The sequence below is a fragment of the Gopherus flavomarginatus genome, chromosome 3 (genome assembly GCF_025201925.1).
Source record: "Gopherus flavomarginatus isolate rGopFla2 chromosome 3, rGopFla2.mat.asm, whole genome shotgun sequence".
Lineage (NCBI taxonomy): Eukaryota > Metazoa > Chordata > Testudines > Testudinidae > Gopherus > Gopherus flavomarginatus.
In genome coordinates this window covers 99,693,900-99,721,323 of record NC_066619.1, presented here as the reverse complement: position 1 = coordinate 99,721,323, position 27,424 = coordinate 99,693,900, and the positions used below count along the sequence as shown (strand labels likewise).

Genomic DNA, 27,424 nt, shown 5'->3' with positions numbered 1-27,424 from the left:
AGTTAGCATGAGGAATTTGTGCATACGTAAAATGAAGGATTCAGGCAATAGACTTTTTTCAATAAAATAAAGGTTTATTGTTTAATTATAAAAGGTTAATAATTCCAATATAACTTCTAATTTTAGAAAGAACATCGATACTTCTATCTTTTTTTTTATCCCAGTACTATCTAATTTTTTCATTCAGTCACCACAGCATCTTAACTACTTATTCTAATCTTCTAGAATATGAAAGGCAACATTTGCTTTTGCTGTATAAATTGTATGTTTCTTTTTAAAATAACAAAAATCCTGAAAGGCTGTCATTCTCTTATTAAAATCCTTTCTATCAACTCTGCATTGGCAATAAGTCTGTCTGCATTTGCAAAATATTTGGCTTGCTTTCTATAAAGAGATTTTGGTGGTGGTTAAGCTTTGATCAAAGTGAAATAAAATCATACTAGCTTGAAAAGTGTCTTCAGTTTTCTTGTTTATTTCTTCAAACCTCTTGGATGTTTTTGCAGTTTGCTTGATAATTATCTTAATATTTGGGATACTTTTGTGTGTGCTTCTCTTTCTCCCTCTCTCGAGTTCATCACTGCAGCATACATCACCACTACTTAATAACATCCCTGATAAAATAAATAAAAGGCACAAAACAATTGCCACATTCCATGCGATTTCAACATGGGAGAAAAAAATACCATTCTTTTTAACAGTCCATTGTGGCATACTTGCAGGCAGTAGACACCCTGCATACATGCTAAACTGAGAAATGAACTCACAGGTCCTGATTCTGCTGTCACTTACACTGGTCTGACTTCAGTAGAATTACTCTTAATTTATTCCTGTGTGAGAGGAGAATCATGCCCATAATCTTTTGTCTTCTTTCCTCCTCCCTCAAGCAAAAAGCTTACATCAGCTTGAGGTAGGGTGACCAGATGTGCCAATTTTACAGAGACAGTCCCGATATTTGAGGCTTTGTCTTCTATAGGTACCTATTACTCCCCCACCCCCTGTCCCAATTTTTCACACTTGCTCTCTGATTACCCTAACTTGAAGCAACAGAGACTGTTAAATATCAGTAGCAGTAGGCTTTACAGTATAGCCTCCCTAAAGATCAGCTAATAAAGTGCAAGGCAACTGCAAAAAATTGAGCATGTCTGATTTCTTCCGGTAGTGGGCAGTGGGACACATACTAGCCAGCACATCAAAACGTAGGTTAAAATTAAAAAGCAAACAAACAATCCACCCACCCACCACTCATATCTGATTGAAGTGCTCTTTAAACAATATTGTTGTTATCTAAAGAAGACAGTGACCCAGAATTGCAAGCACAACAAAGTGATCAGCTGTATGTCAAAGCAAAAACAACTTTATGCTAGTGATTCTTGTGTTTTATAAAGTGAGTTTGAGTTTGAATTCACATTGTTCAAATTCTTTAATGTTATTACTTGTTTAATCACAGAAAAGTTTGAAGCATAATTTCCTATGCTTGATTCTAAAACAGGTTGAGAAGTTCAAAAGGCATCGACAGTAAGTTTTTTATTGATTATTACTTGTCTTTAATTCTTATTTGTAAATCCTACTTTCACAATTCTGAAATACATAACCCGAGGAGAAGTGATTCCATTGTAAGCATGGAAGGTAAACAGGAAGAGGGTTAACAATAATTGATACCCACCAGAAAGAATTGTATCTTTACAGTTAACTACAAATAATGTGATATGTTTCCCCCATGCTAAAAGAAATGTCCATCGATTTTGCTCAGCCCAGCAATATAAAATATCACACACTTTTCAGCAGGAATTAACTGTGCTGTACTTAAAATGAGACACGTGAATTTTATCCTTTGGACTGCTGGTTACCCTAACTTGAAGGAGCAAGAGAGTTCCATTGGGTTAAATAGGAAGCTTGACATATATCTGATGGTTCAGTCTAGCATAACATTTCTGATTACAATGAGTGTTTCTAAGCACAGTCATGGTTGCAGCCATCTCTCGGGTAAGTGGTATTGGGGTCAGTTCTGCACTTCCTCTGCATGTGGAACTCTCATTGAAGGATCAGGTCCACTGTGGCATTGTCAGTGCAGGAGTTCAATGTCAGAGATGGTAAATACATTTTCAAACTTCGCTGATATTCACTCAAGAATCTGAAGGATGACTTTGTCCAATAAACGTAGAACTTTTGTATGTAGCCTTTTTTAGTCAAGTTTATGTTCACAGTGGGTAGTACAATGGGTATTTGGGCTGCAGATGCTACAGTCACATATTAAAGAGACACTGTCAAGTTGAATTTTGTTGCAACTGCTTATTTTAAAAAATGCAAGTTTCTCGAAGAGCAGACTGGCTTTTAATTCCTTAAAATGATTTTCAAGATATTTTGAGTCCTCCTATCATTACAAGAGAATTTTTGGTTGGAATCAAGAATGGGGTGCCAGAACAGGGGGTGGGGGGCAGGGGGCCATGGCCCTCCCACTTTTTGAAAATGGAGGCGCCTGGCCCATCCACTTTTCTCCCCTCCAAGACCCTGCCCTCCAGCCAGGCTGGTAACTGGAGCCTGGCTGGGGAGCCCGGGCAGCTGTGGGCTGCCATGGACCCTCCACCTGCCCAGGGTTGGGGGTGAGAGCAGCCCCTGGCCCATGTCCTCACCTAGCAGGCCCCCCACCCAGGGCAAATGGAGGGTCCGTGGCTCCCCATTGCGTCCCTGGTGGCTCTTACCATGGCCGGGCTGCAGCAGCGGCTCCGAGGTCCCGCCTTCCCAGCTAAAGCTGGGTTGGGGTAAGAGCTGCTCAGGAAGCTGTGCAGAGCACAGACCCTCCACCCGCCCTGGGCAGCGGACTCTAGGGGTGGGGACATGGGCCGGGGACTGGTCTCGGCCCCCTCACCTTGGGCAGGTTGAGAGTCCACAGCTCCTCGGCCCAATCTGACTTCCGGCCCGCGGGGGGCAGGGGTGGGGACACAGAGGGAGTGTGGGCTGCGGCCCCTGGCCCCCCCATTTTTGGGAAGTCTCCACTACCACTGGTCAAGAACAATACCAAATATTTTGAATGCTCCCTCTCCTTCCTGTCTTGTCTGCTGTGACTTCAGTTTCAGTTTCAACTCTGCTGCTGTTGGCAGAACTTGCTGAATGATCTTCAGCATCACAACAACTGTGGAAATGTGCTGTCAAATAGTAAAGTAAAAAAATTAACCATTTTTGGCACACTTCTTTCAATTATAATTGTACAAAAATTGTTTGTACAAAACAGTAGTAGAAAAATTGTAGGCAAATATGAATTTCAAGTTGACAGTGTTCCATCAGTGCAGCCAAGTAATTGTTTTTCTTGAAGTGTTGGTCCCTATGGGTATTCACTCTGGGTCTGCACAGGGTCTGTGCACCCGGAACAGAATTTTTTCAGTAGCAGTGTATGTGGGTCTGCTGCTATGTCAACTTGTACTGCAAAGCAAGGGCATAAGTGGCACCACACAGCAACCGCCTCTTCAGTTTCTCTTCTACTGCTCATGGTCTGGGACTGAACTCTCCTTTGCCTATATGCCGTAGCTTGTTCAAAACTCTACTCTTGTAAATAATCTAGCTAGTTATAAGTCTTAGTGTAGTTAGTTATTGGGGTTTGGGATGTTTCCTCCTGTTATTCCCCCAAAGCCTGGGCATTTATCCCCAAGGTCTCAGGCTTCAAGCCTTGCCTTCCCAGCCCCCAGGTCTTTCTGATGAGTGACCTGCAGAACTGCCTGTATTGCCCAAGGGAATCACATGTCACATTGAAGTGTGAGATCTGCCACTGTTTTGTCCCATGGATTAGGCAGTCTAAGGGTACGTCTTCACTACCCGCCGTATCAGCGGGTAGCAATCGATTGCTCGGGGATCGATATATCGCGTCTCATCTAGACGCGATATATCGATCCCCGAATGCGCTTATATCGATTCCGTAACTCCACCAACCCGAACGGAGTTGTGGAATTGACAGGGGGAGCCGCGGACATCGATCCTGCGCCGTGAGGACGGTGAGTAATTTGATCTTAGATACTTCGACTTCAGCTACGTTATTCAAGTAGCTGAAGTTGCGTATCTAAGATCGATTTTCCCTCGTAGTGTAGACCAGCCCTTAGGAGTTCAGACTCCATTGGCATGAGATGGTACTTGCCATGAGACAGCAGTCAGATCATTCCTTGCCTCATTGGCCAGAGCTGCTGAACTGTGCCCTGTCAGTGGTGGTGGACTCCTCTACCAGGCCCAAAGGCTCTGTGATGTGGAAGCATGATGAGGCTAAGCAGAGGCACCCTCCTAAGAGGTGGGTCAAATTTGCATTCCACACCTCAGAGTTGGAGTGCTTGGAGCTCCAGAGTAATGCGCACAGGCATCGATGGTACCAGGCACTTCCTGTGTTCCAGAACCAACTACTAAAGTGCACCAGGACTATAAAGAGTGCTCACCATTTGCACTGGCAGTACCACCCCACATGGCCAAGCCTGCATTGACAGATTCCATAACAGAGACTCCAGCAAGTTTTCCTCTAACCCTGCTCAAGGACCTGGCAATCTTTGCATATCCTGGACAACCACACAGCTTAGGGTTCCTGGGTGCCACAAGAGTCCATGTGCCACATCAGCCACCTCCAGCTATGAGCAGTACACAGAGCATGTCAGCAATTCCTGCCTTTCATCTGATTCACTCATAAAAGTCAGGTCAAACAATATGACCATGGTTTACTACAGGAGTAGGCAACTTATGGCATGTGTGCCAAAGACGGCATGCAAGCTGATTTTCGGTGGCACTCACACTGCCCAGGTCCTGGCCACCAGTCTGGGGGACTCTGCATTTTAATTTAATTTTAAATGAAGCTTGTTAAACATTTTTAAAACCTTATTTACTTTACATACAACAATAGTTTAATTATATATTATAGACTTATAGAAGGAGACCTTCTAAAAACGTTAAAATGTATTACTGGCATGGGAAACCTTACATTAGAGTGAATAAATGAAGACGCGGCACACCGCTTCTGAAAGGTTGCCAACCCCTGGTTTACTATATAAAGAGAGGGGGAGCCAGGTCCACACCACACTGCAGGGAGGTGGCACAGATATGAAATTGGTACTTCCACAGTCCTATCACCCTCTTGGTAGCGCACCTACCATGGATAATGAACTTCTTAACATACAGCCTCATCAGGCATTTTCATGAGAGCCATGAATGGAAATACCACTCATCCATGGCACAACGGATTTGTCTTCAGTGGCAATTCCCACCTTGGGACCTCTTTGCCAACTCAGGCAAACAAGAATTTACTGTTCTTGCAACGCACAGGGATGCAGCTTCAGAGAGCATGCCTTCCTAATACAGTGGTCAGATCCACTGATGTATGCCTTTCCTCCCATCTCCCTCCTACCATGCATCCTCAGGAAAATCAAAGTGACAGTAATCTTAATAACTCCTTAGTGGCTGAAGCAGTTTTGAGTTACGATGGCTCTCCAGGTGACCTCCCATCCATGCATTCACTTACAGACATTACCAAGTCTACTGTCACAGAATGGGGACAGACCCAATAATCCCAACCCCGCACCTCTCCATCTGCAAGCGTGGCTTTTGGATGGGCAATGGGGTTAGAGAGATCCTGCTTGAAGAAGGTTGAGCCATCTTCCTCAATAGCAGGAAGCCCGCCACAAGGATGTGTTACATAGTCCAGGATAAATGAAATTCCAACATCTTTTGGGAACAATTGATGTTCATGGTACCAAAGGGAAAAGAGCTTCCATTTGGCTATCTTCTCTCCTTAAAATCTTTGGGTTTCTCACTGAGTTCACGGTGAGTATGTCTCACAGCCTTTAATGCTTTCCATCCCACAGTGGAAAAAATGTTCAATTTTTACCCATCCTACAACAATTTTTTAAAAAAATGCATAATGGGAACATTCCCGGTGGTGTCAAGGTCAGTGCTGGCTAGGAGTCTGAACCTGGTTCTCTGTACCTAAAGGAACTCACTGTTTGAACTTTGGCCTCCTGCTTCCTATTATGTTTATCAATGAAGATAGCTCTCCTCATGGTTATCACCTCAATCAGAAAGATAGGCAAACTTGAGGCCCCTATTACAGATCCATCTTATACCATCTTTTCCAAATATAAAGTATTGCTGATCCTGAGCACATAGAGAGCATGTGCACTCATGGTGAATACACGGAACTCCAGTTACTATAAGGTAAGTAAACTTCCTTTTTCACTGGAACAAACTGAACTAAACTATATAATGGAAACATTTCTATTAGTCTTAGGTAATGTAAAAGCTTGTTTTATAAAGCATAGATTTGGGACCAAATTTGACCTGACAGTGTCTCTTTAAATTAATTTTGCCAATAAATTGCTTGTTTATATTTTTACAGCATTTTAGATGTCATGGGTTAATGGACCTGTATTATTATAATTTCAATGTAATAGTACAGTTAATAGAATGCTTAATGACTGGGTATAGAGTTGCAAAAATCATGCCTTTGGGATTCTGTGAAGCATGATGGACAGCAAAGTGCTTTTAACATCCCAGAGGTGTAATTGGCTTAGAGAAACGACATGTCCTTGAGGTTAATATTGCTAGTCTCCCTTCATTTCCTTGTATAAATAAGTCAGATGGCTATATTAAATTGATAACTGAAAACTGCCAACATACCATGCATTATAACATACTTAACGTCAATTAGTGATTCCTTTCTTTAGAATGCTGAGCCAGTAATTCTGATTAATCTGTTTCATGACAAACGTGAAGGGAATAAATTCAAAATCATGCATTTATCTCTGCTACAATAATTAACATAATGATCCTTTAAAAATAATTTCAGAAATCTCAGTCTCCTTGAAAACAACTCAGGACCTGCAACATCATTATTCTGGTAAGCAGGAGGTACTTGAATGACAGCTGAGCAACTGCAGCCATTGTTAAAATGCAGAAATTCTGGTAATATTTTTTATTCTTATGCATGCCTCAGTTTCCCTTCGTGCTTTGTACTAATATGAATTGAATATAGATGAAAGGGACAAGGTTTTGGACTCATGTAGCTATCTGATTGAACCCAGGGTTCAGCAATTCCTAACCTGAGGTTACAAATGCATGTAGACACTAATGTCCTAGGTTAACAAATCCAGAGTCTGCTAACTCAAGTTCTACTAACTCTGGGTTTACACTGCAGTGTAGACATTCCCTTAGGCACTAGTAGCCAAGAGCAGAGCAAAGGCACTGGAGAATAGGGGAAAGGTGTCAAGTAGCTGTGTTAACAGATGAGCTCATAGGGTATGGCTAGTCAGCAACTAGACACCTGTGGCTGGCCCATGACAGCTGACCTGGGCTCAGGCTGCAGAGTTGTTTCACTGCTGTGTAACTTTATTCCGAGTTCAGGCTAGAGCCCAAGCTCTGGGTAACTCTCACCTCTCAGGCTCCTACAGCCTGGGCACCAGCCTGAGCCAGAAGTCTACACAGCAATGAGACAGCCCTGCAGCCCAAACACTGTGAGCCTGAGTTGTCTAGCTGCTCTGTAGACATATGCCTAGAGATATAGGCTTCTCACCTGGGTTGAAGACAAAGGAACAGAGACACGGAAAGGAAGCAGAAATGGTTCCTACAGCAGCATGGCTCAAAGGTTCACTGGATTTAGACTGTTTAGACTGTGTCTTAACCTTTTCTTTCCTATAGACCCAAGGGCTTTCAAAGTCTGTATGTCAGGTGACTAATAAATTGTTACCTTGCTTTGAAAAGGCTGCCTGGTGTCACAGCAAATACTTAGAACATTGTGTCCTGAAAGGGTAAAGAACAAGTCTCCCACAGTTGGCTGGACTCATTGCAGGGAGCCACAGAGAGAGAGACAAGAATTGCTAGCATGCAAAGGCCCAGTTTTGGAGTCATGGAGGCCAAGGGCCTGCCCATATGGAACTGTGTGCATCCTTGGGGTCTGGCACACCAGACCCTGTGAATCCGTAACACAAGCACATTATTTCTTTTTCTGTCATCTTCTGTGGCTCCCACTTTGTAGAGTCACACTGGAGAACCCCTCCCCTCCCCCTAGTGAAAGCTGTGTATTAATTTCATACCTAACACTGTAGTGAGGCCATTTCAGGTATTTGTTGGCAAATGATGATGGAAAAAAAATAGGCCCTGGCAATAAAAATCTTAGTTTCACAACTGATGAAAACTTAAAGAACTGAGCTGTAATGCCCAGAAAAGACAGGGGCAATGGTTTGTTCATAGCTGTCACCTCCCATCTTGATGAAGTACAGTATTCACTGCAATTTCCCTCTTTCTTCTTGCTTGCTGGAGTGTATTTCTCCAGTTAATTTGTATTGTACTACTTAATCTGTGTTTATATACTTATGAACTCACTGGAAGTCTGGCAGGGAATAAATCATTTGGACACTGATTGCCCACTATGCTGTTTTATTCCTAAATAGAAAATGCGCAGAGATTGCTACTAAGCTGCAGGTTTCTGTGCTTTCGGGTGAGGAGGAGAATTGTCCAGAACCTACCAGCAGATGTCCCTGTAGACCACACTTCCTTAGACCCTTTCATGAGAAACTTTGGATAAAACATAAGCCAGTATACAGCTATCTGAAGTTCAGAGACTGTGCCATAGTTACAATTAATAGTATCCAATTTTTTCACACCACTGACTTTGATAATATTATGCCAGTGACAAATTTGACTCAGCATATATTGGGGCATGTTATTTAGTTAGGTGATATTTTTCAACACAATCCAGATGCTGACAAAAATAAGATGTTTTCGGATGCTTCAGGGTTAATTTTTTTCATTTGTAATGCAAGGATGGACTTGTGTCTGTGGCAATGGATGGGACTCAGGGAATCTGGGTTCAGTTCTGGATTTTACCACAGACTTCTTGTGTGACTTTGGGCGAATCACTTAATTTCTGTGCCTCAGTTCATAGCTCTGTAAACTTGGGCTAACAGTACTTCTCTGCTTCTTAGATACTGTGAGGATAAATCCATAATTACTTGCTTGATGCTCAGATGTCATAGTGCTAGAGGTGATATACATAGCTAGAGGAAAGGCTGGCCACAACAAAATGTACTTATTTTTGTAATATTACAATAAAACTGTCAAATATTTCTGAAAATCAGTCAAGCCAATGCTAGCCCAGCATAGCGAAACCATCTATTTTGTTTGCAGCTGTTGAAAGGAACAACTTAATGAGGCTTGCTCAGACTATACCATTTACACCAGTCCAGTTCTTTGGTGAGTGCCAGTTTCTCTGTTCTGCTTTGAATGTATTATAATCACAGCATGGATTATTTTTTAAAGAATACAGTTAAGAAACCGCATAGGTTGGATTAATTTAGGTATATATAATTTACATTTATTTTCTGAAAGGAACAACTTCTGTAACCACCACCCTGGATCAAAGGGAATGAATCTATAGCCTGTTGGTTAAGGCACCACCTGGGAGACCCAGGATCTAGTTCTCCTAGTCCAATGACTCCTTAATTATTTATTTTCAACTTCAACGTGAGAGATTGAGGGAGCCATATACATCAGAATATCCCATAGCTCAGTGGCTAAAGCACTCTCCTGAGAGTGGGGAGATCTCTGTTCATATCTTTCCTCCCCATGAGGCAGAGGGAGAAATTAAACCTGGGTTTCCCTAGGAAGTGCTGTAACCACTGGGATAGACAGATAGATACCTCCCTACAGCCGTACTTATGTGCCAAACTCCCTAAGAGGAGCGGGTCTTAGGATGCACCCCTGTTGTTGGCATCTCCCATTTGTTAGCTTAGGTGGCTCCCCACCTAGCTTGCTGTTTTTTGTGGATTTCATTCTTAGGCCACTGTCTCTCCCCATTCATTGTGTAGGGAGCCCAGGTGCCTAACTCAGGCTTTGTGGTTCATAGTGTTGTTCCAGTGATTTTTCTAGGTGCCTAAAAGTTGGGCATTGCAATGCTGAGTATTGCAAAGCCTAAGTTCCTTTGTGGATTCAGGTCCTTCTTCCAGGCCACTTGGTGAGACCAGACTCTCCTGTGCAGGGTGCTCCGAGACTGAAATCTACTGTGCTAGCTCATGTCTCTCCTACAAGTCTCCCCTTTCCTCTTGGCGTCTCTTCACCCATGATTTGTGTGGCTTTTTTTATATGGTTTTTCACTTCACTTGCGGAGTTCCTTTGTGTGGAGAGAATTCCAAACAATAAAACCGATAGATACATAATTTGAAGGATTTTTATTCTTTTATCCATTTTATTAGCAGTTCTTGTTTTATTAAGGAAATAGTGCAGTTTTCTACAGTAATCACCCTCCAAACACTGCCACATCTTGATGATAAAACTTAAGGCCTAATCCTCCAGGATCAATTGGTTCAACTTTAACAGAGCTGATGTAAGATCTGTGTAATGGCGTGGAGAATCAGACCCCTCGTGTCTGGGACCATTACTGCAGAATATGTCCATTGGATGTTGTATAAAATGCTTAAGACATAGAAATGGTACTTGTAAATGTTTAATTATCCTATCAATAATTCTGGTCTGTATTCTATTCAACTGAACATTTGTACACAGTGGGCCTGATTTTTAGCCTGGCTCATACCTGGCCTCCTTTGTGGCACCTGTAATTATTTACATATCCAGGCAATGTTAGATATTAAGTACCTGATCAGGTGCTTGTATGTCTATATTACATCAACCGATTTTGCAAATAATCTCAGTCAGAAAAAGGGAGGGCAGGTTTTAAAACTCTAGCCTGTTATATTAGTTTATTGAAGATAATAATGAATAGTTTTTGCCTGTCAAAGGCAGAATACTGTTACACTCTGTCTCACTATGTAGTTAAAGATTGAGCTGCATCTCACCAGATGCCTTCTGCATGCAAAATGATAAAATTACTGAAATTTTGTGCAATAGAGATGACATAGGAATTTCTAGGAACAAGGTCAAATTCTTCATTTAAAATAGAAAACTTAAATCTCCATGCTTATTTGTCTTAATTTCTTCTCATTATCCTTAGTTTATATTAAAACAGAACCCTAAATATTATAGGAAAGTTGATGTTGATGGAGGACACGCTAGTTCCCAGCTGTGTGTGCTAGTTTGGGCCAGGCTCTGCTTCTCTTGCTCATGTTGATTAGTGTCTGATTTCTCAAATAACCCAGTTGAAATCAATGGGACTGTCATGGATCAAAGTGCTACTCAGTGTGAGTAAGGGTGGCAAAATTGAGCCATTAGCTTTTACAATTGTCATGAAGATAAAGGTGTTACTTCTTATAAGCAAGCAAGATCAAAAGGGAAAAACGGTATAAGTAGTATCGATTTTAATTGTTTTCTGTAAGATAAATAATCTTTTTATTCAAATACGGACTAAAAGGGAGAGAGTGAGTCTCAGCATATTTTGATTTAATTTCAGTTCAACCAATTATTGATTGGTGTTTAAAAGCAAATATTTAGACCCAATCATCCCTAAAATCCAGTAAATCTGATGACACTGAGAAAAGCCACTGAAAAGAAGTAAATGACCACAATTGTATTCAGTAAGATCCACTGGTTTAAACCAAGGCAATTTTCTTGTATTGAAGCACGCCTGAAGGCTAAAATTCATCCCTATGAAGAAGGCCAGTACAAAATAGAGATACAATGTAATTTAAGGGGTCCATAGTTGTTGTGCTGTCCCTCTGAACAGGGTTGAACATCACCTTAATGAACAATAGAAGTCTTGGATGATATTTCAGAAATACGGTAGCATAGTGGAAGCCCATATCGTTAAGTACTGTAAAGTGAGAAAGTTATATGCTATTTTAGGGGAAGAAAGGTAAGTCTCAAACGGTGTTGCTGTGATTTGTGATATTTATAAATAAAACTTCTTTCAACCTCAGCTGGAGAGGAGGTGACAATCTATAGGCTAGAAGAGAGTTCGCCTTTGAACTTAGATAAAAGCATGTCGTCCTGGTCACAGCATGGGATGGCTGCAATGATCCAGGTCTTGTCCCAAGAGGAGATGGATGGAGGTCTCCGTAGAGCCATGAAGGTCATTTGTACCTGGTCTGAGAATGATGTATTGAAGTCGGGACAAGTCTTCATTGTGAAGTCGTTTCTTCCTGAAGTGGTTCAGACATGGCAGACGATCTTTCGGGAGGGTACAGTGCTAAATCTGTGCCTGAGGGTAAGTATAAACCTGCAGGGAGACTGTCCAGCTCAGTTTGGCAGGTATGAAATGGTTTGGTACATGTAAACACTTCCAGCCTGGAGTTACTTGCTGTTTAATTATGGTTACAAACTTATTGGGGAGAGGAGCATGGAAAAAATCCATCTCCTATTTATGATTAGTAAGGAACACTCCTTTTCTTTATAGGCTTGTGTAAAAGTAATACCTATACATGTGTTTTTGTTTAGGAAATACAACAACAAAGGGCTGCTCAGAAGCTGATATATACCTTCAACCAACTGAAGCCACATAGCATTCCATATACCCCAAGGTAAGGAAACGGCCTTTCAAGAGTGAGGTGGAAAAGACTAAATACAACCTTGTGCAATATTTGGGTGCAGGGGGCAGGAGGTTTTCAGTGAGATCTCTCAAGTAGGGAACTTATTCCCCTTCTCTGTGGTTTGACGAAGCCCAGCTTTGTTGACTGTCTTTCAGGGCCTATTTTTTCTGTGTAGTTTTTCTGGAGGGGGTAGGTTGATATCATCTGACTGGGTGGGTGAGGGAATTTGGGGGAAATATAAAGGATTTGGTGGAATCCTGGGGCAGATTACGTAATTAGGGCATATATTTTGTTATGTGCACCAATACTTTTCCTTCTGTTTGGGGCCCTGTTTTTTCTATACCACCTGTAGAAATGCCACTATTAAAACATGCTTCTGTGGGAATGGTGACCTCATACATGTTACAATCTATGAATATATATGTAAGGCCTGATCTACAGCCCACTGAAGTCAGTGGGAGTCTTTCTATTCAGTGGACAAGGATATGATCTCTTTGTATTACATCATGAGTACATCAGGGGTGAATATGCACCATCAGATTGGAAACCATGAGCATTTGATCCTGTCCCAAAAACATTCCCATTACCCAGTACCAAGAGATACTCTTGGGAAATATTCTTGCTTGTTCAGTAACAGCCACACTTCTACACAAGCCAGTTCCATCTCACTATATGCTGTTTTTTAGTCACTTACCTTTATGAGCATATTTTTCCTCTTCAGAAATGTAGAACTATGGTTCAGTATTTGGGGTAGTAAAGGAATTTCCCCCAGATCAAATTTGCAGAGATCCTGGAGGATTTTTTGCCTTCCTTTGAAGAGTGGGACATAGGTCACTTGCTCATTTGAACTATGGTAAATGGTGGATTCTCTGTAACTTGACGTCTGTAAGTCTAGATTTGAGGACATCAGTAACTCAATCAGAGGTTATGGGCCGACTACAGGAGTGGGTCCTGTGATATGCAGGAGGTCAGACTGGATTAGTGGCTCTTAACCTTTCCGCACTACTATACCCCTTTCAGGAGTCTGATTTGTCTTGTGTACCCCCAAGTTTCACCTCACTTAAAAAATACTTGCTTACAAAATCAGACATAAAAATACAAAAAGTGTCACAGCACACTATTACTGAAAAATGGCTTACTTTCTCATTTTTACCATATAATTATAAAATAAAGCAATTGGAATATAAATATTATACTTACACTTCAGTATATAGAGCAGTATAAACAAGTCATTGTCTGTATGAAATTTTGCTAGTGCTTTTTATGTACCCTATTGTAAAACTAGGCAATATCTAGATGAGTTGATGTACCCCCTGGAAGACTTGTGCATACCTCCAGGGATATGTGTACCCCAAATTCAGAACCACTGGACTAGATGTTCAGGATGGTCCCTTCTGGCCTTAAAGTCTATGAATATGCTCCCTGTTCACCCCATTACTTAGATGCTGTGGCATCTGTGAGCATTACTGGACATTGGATATCTTTAGACTGGCTTATTTTGAGGAAAGTTTTTGAGTTTGAGAGGAACCCAGCCCCTCAAAAAGACAACCTCCCCACAACAAGCAAAAACAGAACAGTTTTTCCCCCTCACAACAGTAAACTACATACATACATTTACTCCTTCCTGTCTGCAGAAGAAAAGAAGATTTAAGCCATCTTAACAAAGAAAACCTAGACATTAAATGTCCTCTCACATTAGTTTTACACAGGGGTAAACCCCAATTCCACTGAGTTTAGTGGAATTTCTCCTGATTTACACTAAGTAGATTATCAGGTGTAACATAGCGCATCCTATGAGCCCAAGTGTGCCTTATGAAAATGAGGATTTTTGTTGTTGTTGTTGTTATTTGGAGAATATCATCAGGCTTTCGCAGGAGAAGGAGTGCAACTTTGCACCTCTTTTGAAAAATAGTGCGTGATGGTAAATTAACTTTTCCAAAGGGGTCCTGACTTAGCATTTTATAGCATTTTTTGTTCCAGGGTGTTTCTTTAATTAATCGTAAAGATTTCAGTCCATCTATTTATGCTATGCTTGCACTATGAGATAGGGGAGTGATTCCCCTGCTTGAGAACATATACTTGTGTTAGCTCTCCTCGAACAAGAGCAAGTGTAAAATAGGAGTGTTACTGTGATAGCATGAGTAGCAGCAATGGAGGCATGGCTTAACTGTGCCAAGTACAAACCTGCCTGAAATTTGGCCTGTGCCCTCTCTGCTGCTACCCCTGCTAATGCAGATACACTACTATTTATACTTGTGCTAGATCAATGAGAGCTAGTGCAAGTATGTGTATATGAACAGGGGAATAACACCCTTAGCTTGTAGCCTAGTCGGTGCTGTAGATTTGCTAGTGTAACAATGGCATTTCCTGGTTTACTCAGCATACGCTTCTTGTTCACTGACACTCCTGTCCACAGAAGGGCTTTATTTTGAGATCATTCTCTGAAGTGTTTTCTCCAGTAGATTACATCTCTCAGGAATGACTCACTGCTATCTACCATTTGTTATCTTCTGCTGCTGAGAGTTTTCTAAGAGGTTTGAAGTTTTTAAGTGGTGGAGTAGTGTCCCACTTTTCAGTATATTTGCTTTGTTCAGTAATAATTGTGACCTGACTGTGAGGACACTCATCATCCTGCCAGCTCCTGACTGACAGCATTTTTACTCACAGGTTTCTGGAGGTTTTTTTAATATATTGCCATTCAGCCAATCAGTGGCTCACCATAGAGAAGTACATGACGGGTGAGTTCTGCAAGTACAACAACAACAACGGGGATGAGATTTCTCCCAGCAATTTGCTGGAAGAGATGATGTTGGCCTTCTCTCACTGGACCTATGAGTACACCCGAGGGGAGCTTCTTGTCCTGGATTTGCAAGGTGACTGCCAAAATGCAACAGTTTATTATATAACTTAGAGATGCCAATAAGAAAACAACGCTGAATTCAACTTAGAGAAAAAGAGCCAAATTCTGCTCCCATTTACGCCCATGAAAATCCTGAGCAATTCCAAAGACATCCATGGAGTTACTCCAACTTTATATAAGTGTAAATGAGAACACTATCTGGCCCCATATATCTAGTTTACGTGTACAAGAACCGTGTACTAAAACAATGTGCAGTAACATTTCAATTAGCTGTATAAAAACCACTTCACATGTTAATGTTGATGAAGATTGTTAAATGTTTGCAACAAAAATACATTTTTCTCATCGGAAGGCTGAAAACTGGCATCAGTTGTTTTTTATATTTTTCATTAATAAAACTGTAAACAGTTTTTAAATTGCAGTTCTGAGAACTATTCACAGAGCTTGGTGGCTCCTCAAAAGAGCACAGAGTGTGGTATGACCACTTTACAGTACTTGTGTAAAGGGAACATGGTATATTTAAAAAAATAAACATTTGACTGTGTACAGAAAATGAACACCATCCGTCAGGCAGTTTAAACATCATTGGCTCTCAATCCTGTCAAGGGCAATTTGCACTGCTAGACATAGGTTTATCCTATTTACTTTTTACAGCATTCTCAAACTGTGAATTACAGTAAGACTTCCTGGTCAAGCAAAATCAGCCGTTAAATCCATGCTTGCCTTCATTTGATTTTATCTTCACATTAAGAAATATAAAAAGACTTTGTGTATCTTTGTTACAACATATTGGAACTGAGCCACACTTCCTCTCTTATTTTTAAAATTTGGTTTAGTATAGTGCTCCTGAAATTTGCAGGAGTACCACTGGCTTGAGCCTGGAACAGGGAAGTATGTGCATAAATCTTTGCAGAACTGAGGCCCTCATTTCCATCCCAAACCAGGAAAGAGAAGTGTGAAAAAAAGGAATAAAATTTATTTACAAAATTCTTTTCAACCTCAGAAAAGGTCTGACTTAAGTATGGGTCAGCGTTTGGGTTGTCCATACTACATTGGCTGTCCTTAAACTGGAGCTCTCGAATCAGAGCACAAAATCTGTTCCAATTGGAATTCCAGGCAGACTAGTCTGTCTATTGGAAACCTGCAACTAAAGGGCACGTGTGTGTAAAAAATCTGACTCTCACACACATAATATCTATATATATTATACTTTTATTTAAATATATTCTGTATTAACAAAGGCCCTTTGTCATTGGAAAGTGTAACAAATTTTCCGGTGTTTTAACATATGGTGAGCACAATAGTTATAGCTATTCTTCACCTATCTACCTGTATCCATTGCAGCACATGAGTTCATCACTAATGGAATGAAAATAATTGGATGCTAATGTTCATGGAAGTTTTCTTGTACATCAGCAGCCCCAATCATTTACTCAGATATAAGGCAATGACTTTTTAAAGTAGAATCCCATAAGCCCTAATGGGGCATTGGTTTGAGGAGAGGAGTTTATCACAAAGGAAACTGTTCTTCCATTCATTTACCACAAAACGCCTATTAGCACTGATTGGAGTTACCTATCTAACTCTACTATAACCACCACCAAAGGGGAGACTAGACCCCAGCATCCTCACATCACAACATCTAAATAAAGGGACGTATTCTGATACCCTTGCTCACTTTGAATAGCACCTTTCCCCATGAGTGGTCCTAATGAAATCAACAGGATTTTAATAATGAAATAAGGTGCTATTCAACATGAGTACAGGCCTCGTTTTACTGTAGTTACAGCAGTTTTGGCAACTCTTTCCATGGTTTCATAGTGTAGAGCCATTTGGGTAAGTTTCTAGCCTATCCATTCATAAATCCACGAGCATGTAATATCAGGAATGGGGTGAGAACAATTAGCATTTGTTTGTCTATTTTTAACAAATAGCTACAGCATTTTATTTTAACCTTAAGTGTAAATTTAGAGTCTACAGAGGAAATTGATATTTACATTGGTTATGATTTTATAACATGATATTTAAAAAAACAATCTTTGCTTGTAACACTTTTCTAATTTACGGTAGGTGTTGGGGAAGACCTGACAGATCCATCTGTTATTAAACCTGAAGGCAAGCAGTAAGTTTATTGTCATTTTATTAGCTGTCATTTCAGAACATGGTGTGTTTTGATGTAATTCATTTCAGACAATTGATAGCTAATGAGCTTTTTGTTTGTTTGTTTGTTTTTTAAAGTCAGGAATTAAATATTGATTTGAATGTAGTAGTTCTGTTTTTTTTCCAGATGGTGTAGTTCCAACTGAATAATTATATGTGATCTAGGAGAATGGAGAGGGGACTGGGCACACAAAATTCCTGATTTCACAACAGGATTGTTAATAGTGCTTTTTATGTACACAACACTTTATATACAATGGCTCGGATCCATAGACTCACAGACTTTAAGGTCAGAAGGGACCATCTGGTCTGACCTCCAGCACACCTCAGGCCACAGAATCTCACCCACCCACTCCTGTAACAAACCCCTAACCTATGTCTGAGTTACTGATGTCCTCAAATCATGGTTTAAAGACCTCAAGGTGCAGAGAATCCTCCAGCAAGTGACCTGTGCCCCATGCTGCAGAGGAAGGTGAAAAACCTCCAGGGCCTCTGCCAATCTGCCCTGGAGGAAAATTCCTTCCCAACCCCAAATATGGCAATCAGTTAAACCCTGAGCATTTGGGCAAGACTGACCAGCCATCACCCAGGAAAGAATTCTGTAATAACTCAGATCCCACCCCATCTAACATTCCATCACAGACCATTGGGCATATTTACCTGCTAATAATCAAAGATGAATTAATTGCCAAAATTAGGCTATCTCATCATACCATCCCCTCCATAAACTTATCAAGCTTAGTCTTGAAGCCAGATATGTCTTTTGCCCCCCACTACTCCCCTTGGAAGGCTGTTCCCGAACTTCACTCCTCTGTGTGGGGAGACAAAATGGTTTTGTTTCTGGCCTGGGGTGTACAGGAGGTCATACTAGATGATCTAATGGCCCCTTCTGACCTTAAATTATGACACTTGGGGCTTGTCTACATGAAGGGTGAGTTCACAGAAAGCTGGGGTGTGAATATACTGCATACTAACTGTTCATGTGGACCCTGATACTGTGCACCAAAAGTTTGTTAGTGCACTTTAATATACTCATGTTTCAAAGCAGAGAAGATCAGGGCATACTATTATACTGGTAGGTCCCACAGAATCAGTTAGTGCACGGCAGACCAAGTCAGGGGTATATTCACACCCCAGCTTCATGTGAACTAAATGTTTGTGTGGACAAGCCCTTAATCCTGCACGAAGGCCCCAGGTCAGTGGAGTTTCACAGACAGACAACTTGCTGTATGGATCAGAGTGTCGGATCAACTCTTGACTCCAGTTAGATGTCACAGCACCCTAAGTACTATGTACACATCATTAACCCAATTTCACAAAAGGAGAAACAAGTTCAGAAATATTAAATGACTTGCCCAGGGCACAGAACAAGTCAATTCCAGAAATGGGAGTAAAAACTTGATCTCCTGTCTCCAAAACCACTATTATTACTAATATTATCTGTATTATGAATACCATTAGTAATTAATAAACATTTGCACAATATTAATAATTAATTACTATCATGTGTTGATTATAGATACTATATATGTATTATTGCAAATATGTGCTAGGTGTTTCACAACAAATATAAGACAATCTACTTTTGACCCCTCATACTGGCCTTACCTGAGGCCACAGGACCCATACGCACAGTACCCAGAGTCCGTATGAGTCAATAGGGAGTCTTGCCATCCCTCCGCTCCCAGAGGTCAAAGGGAAACTCCTGAGCCTATGGAAGGAAGAGGAGGATGAAGTGGCTGCTCCAGTCTCTCCCTGATGACCACAGACAATTCCAAGAGCTGGTTCAGAGAGTGGCAGAAGAGCTGTAAATGCCCTTAGAGGAAGCCCAGGACTCACAACACAACTCCCGTTCGGTCTAGCAACTGCACCCAGTGTCTTTACAAAATTATTTTCTGTAGTAGCCACACAATTTAGACCGGGTGGTTGTACCATCTTCCAGTGTCTAGATGATTGGCTTTTTACAGACTGGACTTATTCAGCAGTCATAACATCAGCCTCATCGCTGCTCCATCTCCTGGAATCCCTGAGAATCTCTGTGAACATGCAAAAGTCTATCCTGGCTCTGGCTCTGACTATAGATTTCATAGGAGTTACCTTAGATTCAAAACAAGGGCTCAGCTCCATTGTTGAGTTGGACAGATTCCAACTCATGGGCATCCCAGTAAATCAGATTATGCACAATCTTCTGACATTGGTCTGGATTTGCCTTACTCTCCTAGGTCACATGCCATCATCTACTTACGTACCGCTGTTCATCTACCTCCATGCCTGTACGCTTGGTTTCAAACAGTATATATACTGAGCAAACACAGCATGAACACTGTAGTGATAATCCCCAATAAGAAAAGGGCCTCTCTAATTTGGTGAAAATATTCTGCACAAGTATACATGGACATTCCTTTCCTATCCCCCACACCCAACAGGACAATATTCACAGTTGCCTGCTTGTTAGGTTGGGGGATGCACATAGACAGTCACATAGCACAGGGCACTTGGATGGCCTGGGAACCAGAATGCACATAAATCTCGTGGAATGCAGAGCAGTCAGAGAAGCATGCAGGGCATTCTTGACATTAGTCCAATCTTACACTCTCTCATAATGTCTGACAATATGATAACCATATTCTACATAAACAAAAAGGAGGAGTAAGTTCCATTCCCTTGTGTATAGAAGTGGTCAATGTATGGAACTGGAAGAATCACAATCACCCTATCAGCAGCATACCACCTTGGAGCCCAAAATTCACTGGCGGACAGCATCAGCAGGTACTTTGCCTCTGATCATGAATGGGGTGTCTCACAGCTCAGTGGTTAACAGCATCTTTGCTCAGAGGGAGCCTACCTGGAACCTGTTCCCAGACAAACGGGAAATACAGCCCATATTGTTCCAAGGGAGCTCAGGGTCAGTTCTTCAGAGGTGATGCTGTCCTACTTCTTTGGGTAGATCATTTGAACTATGCCTTTCCTCCTCTACCGCTACTTCCTCAAGATTTGTGGAAGATTTGACAGTACAGAGCATGAGCCATTTTCATTGTGTCCAAATGGCCTGAACTGTTCTGCTTCCTGTGTCTCCTGTATATGCCAGCCCAGCCATCTATCAACATTCATCCCTTCCAGGTCCTCTTGACTCATGATCAGAAATCCCAACTCAGAAGCTCTTCACCTCACGGATTGGTATTTGAATGGGTGTTGGATCTAGAACATTCCTATTCAGAAACTGTACAAGCCATTCTCACTAAAGCAGAAAGGACTCCACCAGAAAATGTTCTCTAGCCAACTGGAAGCATTTTTCAGTTCGGGCCCAACACCACAGTATGTCTCCTGATCAAAGATATCAGAACTATCTATTTTATTACTTTCTTACACTCAAGAAGATGAGTCTTTCCGTTGGCTCGATGTGGGTTTTCCCATAGGCAATCAGCTCAGGTCACCCTCCAAAAGACGACTCTCTGTATCTCTCCAATCACCTCCAGGTTCTAAAAGTGTTTAATTAGAACTTTCCCACCAACAAGAAAACTAATCCCTCAATGGGACCTTAATTTAGTACTTTCAATGCTTATCAAGCCACCTTTCAACCCCCTGGCTACCTGTTCAATGCTTCATCTGTCTATGAAGGTTGCTTTCCTCATTGCCATCATCTTGGCCAGGCAGGTAGGTGAACTGTGGTTCCTAATGGCAGATCCTCATTACACACTATTGGATAAAGACAAAGTCTTGCTATGACTACATCCAAAATTCACCCCTACAGTAGTTTAGAATTTCACATAAACCAGACTATCCACTTACTTCTGCTCTTCCCAAAACCCCATGCTGCCAGCAAAGGAAAAGACTTCATTCCCTTGATGTGAGATGATCATTGGCATTTTACCTATCGAGAAGAAAACAGATCAGAAAGTCACCTCAACTGTTTGTTGCCATAGTGGAATGAAAGCAGTGGTTCTACAAACAACCAGACCTCCTCCATCATCGCGCCCTCCTTCTCACTGAGTACTGCTTGTCATTCACCCACAGTGGAATACATATAGGGACGAGCACTCAAAGAAGAAAAGGAAGTTACGTACCCTTTGTAACCAGAGTTCTTCAAGATGTGTGGTCCCTATCTGTATTCCACTATGTGCCCTCCTTCTTCTCTGCTAAGGATCATCTCTGATTTGTGGTAAGAGGAGAGGAACTGGAGAGGCGTTGATCCACTTTTCCCCTTACGCAATCAGCACAGAGCATCAGCAAGGGCATGGACCAATGGGTATTACAGTCTCAGGCACATGGAATGCATGTGTACCCCAGTGGAATACAGATGGGAACCACACATCTTGTACTCCAGTTAATAATGGTTAAGTACCTTCCATCATTTATGGGCACTTAAAGCATTACACCCAGATTAATAAAAGCGAGTTATATAGTTTGCATTTAAAGGTTAAACAAAATCCTTTTTGTTTGCTCTGTTATCTCCAAAAATAGTCAGGTATTCAATTTGCTACCTAAAGATGAGTTATAGCAGACACTGATTAATGAAGCAAAAAACCCAGCTTGTGTTTCACGTGTTAGGGAAAATCTTAAGAACTACAAGAGCAAAACAGTATTGTTTTGACTTGGTGATCTGAGAGAATATAACAATGAAGCAGCTAGCAATATACTTGTGTAAAGTGATCATTCCAGAGAGATACTTCCTAAAAAAATTATATATATATTTATTTAAAATGCACTCTTCACTTTCTCCTTCACTCACTCACCAGGGAAAAATTCCAGCAGTATCAGGGTCTGTTTTATGTTTTCATTTATCGATGACTTATTTCTCCAAAAATTGCACACCGCTTGAAAATTTGCTAGCAAGACTCAAAGGCATATCTTTGAGCTCACATTCTCTTAGATACCAGAAGAGAGTGGGTGACATTTGACTGATGGGGCTGATGCATATTTTATTACTACTAATAATCATTTTAATTATTATTAATGTGTTGTTTCTTTAGTTCCATTGATTCTGGGGTTCATTTTTAAAGTAATTTGTGTGGGAGATTTATACCATTATCTCATAATGGGTCTTTTCTTTCATGCATTCTACCATTGCCTTTAAAATGGAGTTTTTAATGCCCAAACCTACCCCCCTATGATGGTCTGATGCTATTTCTCACAACAGTTCTGTAGTTTTCTATACACTAGTTCAGTGATTAAAATTACAGAAGTATTTAGAAAGGGTGGCCAATACTAAACCCAGGGCCAGATCTTTAGCTGCTGTAAAGCAGCAGAGCTTCATTGACTTCAACAGAGCTAAACTGATCAAAGTCAGCCAAGGGTGTGACCCATGTGTGCGGCACATGAGGCGTGCACAGGGCCAGTGCTTCCATTAGGTGACCCTAGGCGGTTGCCTAGGGCGCCTGGATTCGGGAGGTGGCATTTTGTGTGTTTCCCACAGGGCACACGGGAGCTTCTGGTTCTGCTTCTGTCATGCCGCCGAAGAAGGACCTTCTGCTGATGTGCCATGGAAAACAGTGGCAGGCAATTAAGCAGCTCAATGACTGCTGCTGTCGCCTGCAGCATTTCGGCAGAGGGTCCTTCTTTGGCAGCACGATGGGAGTGGAACCGGAAGCTCTCGTGCACCCCGTGGGGAGCGCACAAAATGCCGCCTCCCGAATTCTGCCTAGGGCGTCAGCAACTCTGGCGCCGCTCCTGGGTATGCAGTGTGAAAATTGATGCAGTTTGGATTCCAGCCCCAAATATAAATAGCTGAAACTTTATTGTCAGGAAAATACAGGGCCAGTGTCCAGACACAGTTTCAGTCCCTGCAGTCTCATGTGTTTTCCTGTACACCAGAGATCTGGGAGGCATTCTCTGCTGAATAGTGCCTCCTGGTGCTCCTGACAGGATGTAACAATTTTCACTGCCAACTAGGCACTGGGTGTGGGGGTGGAGGGGGGAACAGGACTAGATAGATTCACACTGTGCATGAGCACAGGCATGCTGCTTTACTTACAAGAGTGCCTATGACTGAAACTTGTTAGCACTTTACCAGATTGGACTAAAAGCCAGAAATGACTACCACGTACCATGTTATTCAAAGTGCTTTGATGGCACTTTAATCTATGCAGCTTCTCTCTATTTCTGTGGCACTAAGGAGCCATTGAGGACACTAGAAAGAGTCCTACTTGTGTTATTTCCTTGAATGAGTTAGAGAACAGTCACTGCTTGTCAGCCAGACATTAAGTTATCAGGCCTTTCATTCTAGGTTTGGCATATCTTCATTGTAGCCACTGTACTTCTCTCCAGGGGAAATGGAGATTCATTTTATATATATATATATATATATATATATATATATTTTGAAAGCTGCTCTCCTTGGAGGTGATTGATGTGTTTTTTGCATGGAGAGTAGAAATTTGAGAGAGTCAGATTGTTTTTTTCAGGCCTGCTTTTCTGAGCTATAATTGATTTCAGATTTTAAAATGTGTTGTTTCCACTCTGCATGTCATTAAAATAAAATATTAGCTCTCATAAAGTTTCTTTGGAAGTGTTCCTTGTGTGCTCTGTTCCGTGATGTCTAGAATGTCAATTAAATCCTCGACAATAATGGTGGAGAAATATTAAAATTAATGAACACTGATCTTTCAGACTACATTAAGAATCTGTTATAATTATGCAGTTCTTCTAATACATGTCTGGTTTATCTTACTTCTATTTGTTATTTTGTCAGCTTCATCCAGAATATGCTGTATGCTTCCACAAATGAATTTCGTTACATTGCTGAATTGCCCAGAAAGTGTAGGAATACAGAAAAGAGTACAGTTGGAAGCAGATAATTGAAGAGCCTTGTTTACTAGCAATGTACTGTATTCTTAACAGTCCTATACTTCTGGCAGGTGTTGGTGTAAATAGAGCTCTGCTTGTTTTAGGAAACCTCTTTCTGTTTGCAAATGCTGGAACTGTATTTGTTTAAATGATCTGTTCCTAAATCAGGTCAAAGTTACATTGAATTTCACCTCTTTGGTAGCTCCGGTTTATACCCTAATGTCTCCTGCAATCCTGTTCATCTGTAGGCCTGGAGAATACTTGGTGCAGCACAACCATGCTGGTCCTGTTGTCGGGTACATGGGGGAAGGTCCACACCAGGAGCCCATGCCCTCTGAGCACCACAGAGCACAATTCTGTCAAAAGGGTTTTAGTGGGGACTGAGTAGATCCACCAGGGATTCCCCCAGTGGAGACAGAGCACAGTGGCCAATGGTACTGCTGGACCTCTGAGGTTACAGAAATAGCCAGGGAGTAACCTGGTACTCCTCCATAGGTTGAGTTGAAGGAGGATAACTTCATTAATCTCCTGAGTTGTGCACTGGAGACAAGGTTTGACCCCATTTATTTAAAAAGGTTTGATTGTGCTTTGATTTGTTACATAGAAAAATTGGTCTCACTGAATAACTTATCCCTGAAACAGCTCCACTACATTCTAAAGAGTAGATTTCCAGGGGATAATGCATAAAGAGCATCCTTTCTTTAACGTTCAGCTCACTGATATTCTGTTATTTCTTCCAGGTCTGGAAGGATGGTGTTTGGACCAGCAAACCTAGGGGAACATGCAATTAAAAACTTCGTTGCAAAGCACCGTTGTAACTCCTGCTGCAGGAAGCTGAAACTTCCTGGTATGAACTGCAAAATTTTATATGCTGCTCAGCAAATCCATCTTAAGAACAGTGTTCTGTAGAAGCTGGTATGGGTGGCATCTTGGGCAATGGGCATACTGTTGTGACTTATTTCCATTCCATGTCTAACGTTCTAACTGCAAAATAACGAGGGTCCTGAAATGACTAAGGACGGGTATTTTCTCAGAGCTCTGGTCGGTTGTGATTAAGTAATACTGACACATTATCCTTTTCCTGAGTAAAGCTGATGATCTGGAGCTCCCTTTCCATGCACAGGTGAAGCTGCGCTGCACTGATTGGCACTCCATTTCCCTTTTTCTTTTGCCTGGCTGTCACTTGTAAATTAGAAGCCATCAGTTAGAGGTCTGGAGTTCATGATGTAAACCCCTCCCATTAAACGCACATTCAATTATTTTCTTCTCCATGTAAAATAATAGATCACTTTCCAGTGGGATCAATACATTTCCCACAACAATAATTTCTAGTGTTTAAATAAGGATCTGAGGAACTTTGTAAAAATCAGCAATGCACCAGCCCCCAGAGAGATCTCCATGAGTCTTTCTCTGCTTGCGGATGTTGCCTTCAAACCTGGCTCCATACATCACAGCTTTTGCTTTCCATATATTTGGAGCCACCTATCACATACGTTATATTTGTTAGCAATGTACTTTTCACTGTGATGCAGATAAGATCTGTTTTACGGGGCTCAGAGTGTCAAAAATAATTGCAGTTCTGAGTGAAAAGTGTTGTAATATGGTGTCAGATGAAAGAGAGAGAATTGCCATCTATGTATTTTTTTTTTCCTAATGAAAAGTACTTTGATTTCAATAGCTGCCTCATTCTGAATCAGGAGTTGTAATATTATCTTTCAGATTGCTTGCCTTTGTGGCCAATGGATATTGGGATGGGGGAAGAAGGAGCAGGACTTGCATATGATTAACTAGTAGTGTAGGACATTGGAGAATACATCTGAGTAAGTTCCCCACCCTCTTCTGCCTCTCCATGTGTCCTCTCCTAGTGCATCTCCTCCCACTCTGGTCTGACGTCTCTTAGGAAGAGTCAGGTCAGTGCAGCATCTCCCTCTCACCCAATACACAATATAGGGTTCACGTGCCCCTTACTCTCACCTCAGGGTCTGGCTCATGCTTAGTCTGTGTATATTCTCCAAACAGTTACTGTCCATGTCACTGAATTTGTTCCCCCCTACAGATATGAGAAGAAATGATTACACCCCTGCAAGGCTCAATCCAGCTGTCAAAGTGGAGACAGAGGCAGGAGCAGAGAGTGCTGTTGCTACCGATGACAAGCCTCTGGAAAATTACACCCGTTTGTGATCAAGCAGGATGACTTCTGGCCTTTTGAACACATGATCACACTCCTCACTTAGTTTTGCCACCTGTCAGTCTGAAAGGACAAAATCGAGGATATGTCTATACTGTAACCACAGGGTAGGTCTGTAGGTCCAGTGGCATTCCTGAACTAGCTTTAATGTAGGTCAGACCCAGGAGCAGTGAAGTTGTGGCAGCCAGAGTTTCAGTGTGGCTTGTGTGAGCCTGCCTAGAACCCTGGGTAATTATTAATGGGGGAAGCTCACGCTACTGAGGGTTTATTGTTCTGGAACCCAAGCTAGCTAAATTAGAGGGAGTATGTCTACTCAAGCTATAATCACATCCTTTGATTACAGTATAGACAGACCCCTAAATGCACAAGAGTGATATTGCTCCATCCTCCATAGCTGAATATCCTATAGGCAAGTGAGGCACACGTTTTCCAAAGGACATTCTTTAGTTACACACCTTAGTGCACTGAATCGTTTTGTACTTCATTGTAATACTGCTTAGTAAAGAGATTGGAACGGGGGGGCTGCCTTACCTGCTAATAAAGTTTATTTGTACTTCAGTGCCTTAGCTGGAAAGATGGTATGAAGCTCAGTGGTGTTTATGCTGGAAAATAAATGGGGCTGCTTTTTTAAAGCTGTATTTCCCCAAGTAGGAATTATATGGTGCTTATTTCTCTATTACCTTACCTGATCCCTGCTTTCAGTAAAACAATGTATGTATGCTTAGGCATAAATAGTTCTATAGCCGTATAGATGGCCCTCATGTGTTCAGTGTGGAGAAACCTGGGAAAATGCTTTTTAGTGATTCTGTAGTGCAGTTTGGATGCAGTGATGCCATCTGAGAATAACAATAAAAATCCTCCAATGTATCTAGGTGCCTAAATCCCATGGGATTTAAGTGCTGAAATACCTCTGCGTATCTGAGCTCAAGAGTTTAAAAGTCATGTAAACAAAAGTCCTCATTCCGTGAGTTTGGGATAGGACTGCCCTGTGCAATAAGGGCC

General features: G+C 41.5%; 1 protein-coding gene across 2 annotated transcripts in view; it reads left to right on the top strand.

The window, feature by feature from the left end:
• The window catches only part of TRPM6 (transient receptor potential cation channel subfamily M member 6), a 147,722-nt gene extending 120,686 nt beyond the window's left edge, over positions 1-27,036 (top strand). For both annotated transcript variants that reach the window (XM_050944118.1, XM_050944117.1), the window contains 9 exons: positions 1,490-1,515; positions 6,806-6,856; positions 9,142-9,207; positions 11,823-12,109; positions 12,340-12,422; positions 15,099-15,304; positions 17,362-17,413; positions 24,975-25,081; positions 26,291-27,036. In XM_050944118.1, coding sequence (XP_050800075.1) covers positions 1,490-1,515; positions 6,806-6,856; positions 9,142-9,207; positions 11,823-12,109; positions 12,340-12,422; positions 15,099-15,304; positions 17,362-17,413; positions 24,975-25,081; positions 26,291-26,415 — 1,003 coding nt within the window. In that variant the 3' untranslated portion in view covers positions 26,416-27,036. The remainder of the gene's footprint in view (positions 1-1,489; positions 1,516-6,805; positions 6,857-9,141; positions 9,208-11,822; positions 12,110-12,339; positions 12,423-15,098; positions 15,305-17,361; positions 17,414-24,974; positions 25,082-26,290) is intronic.
• The last annotated feature ends 388 nt before the right edge of the window (positions 27,037-27,424 follow it).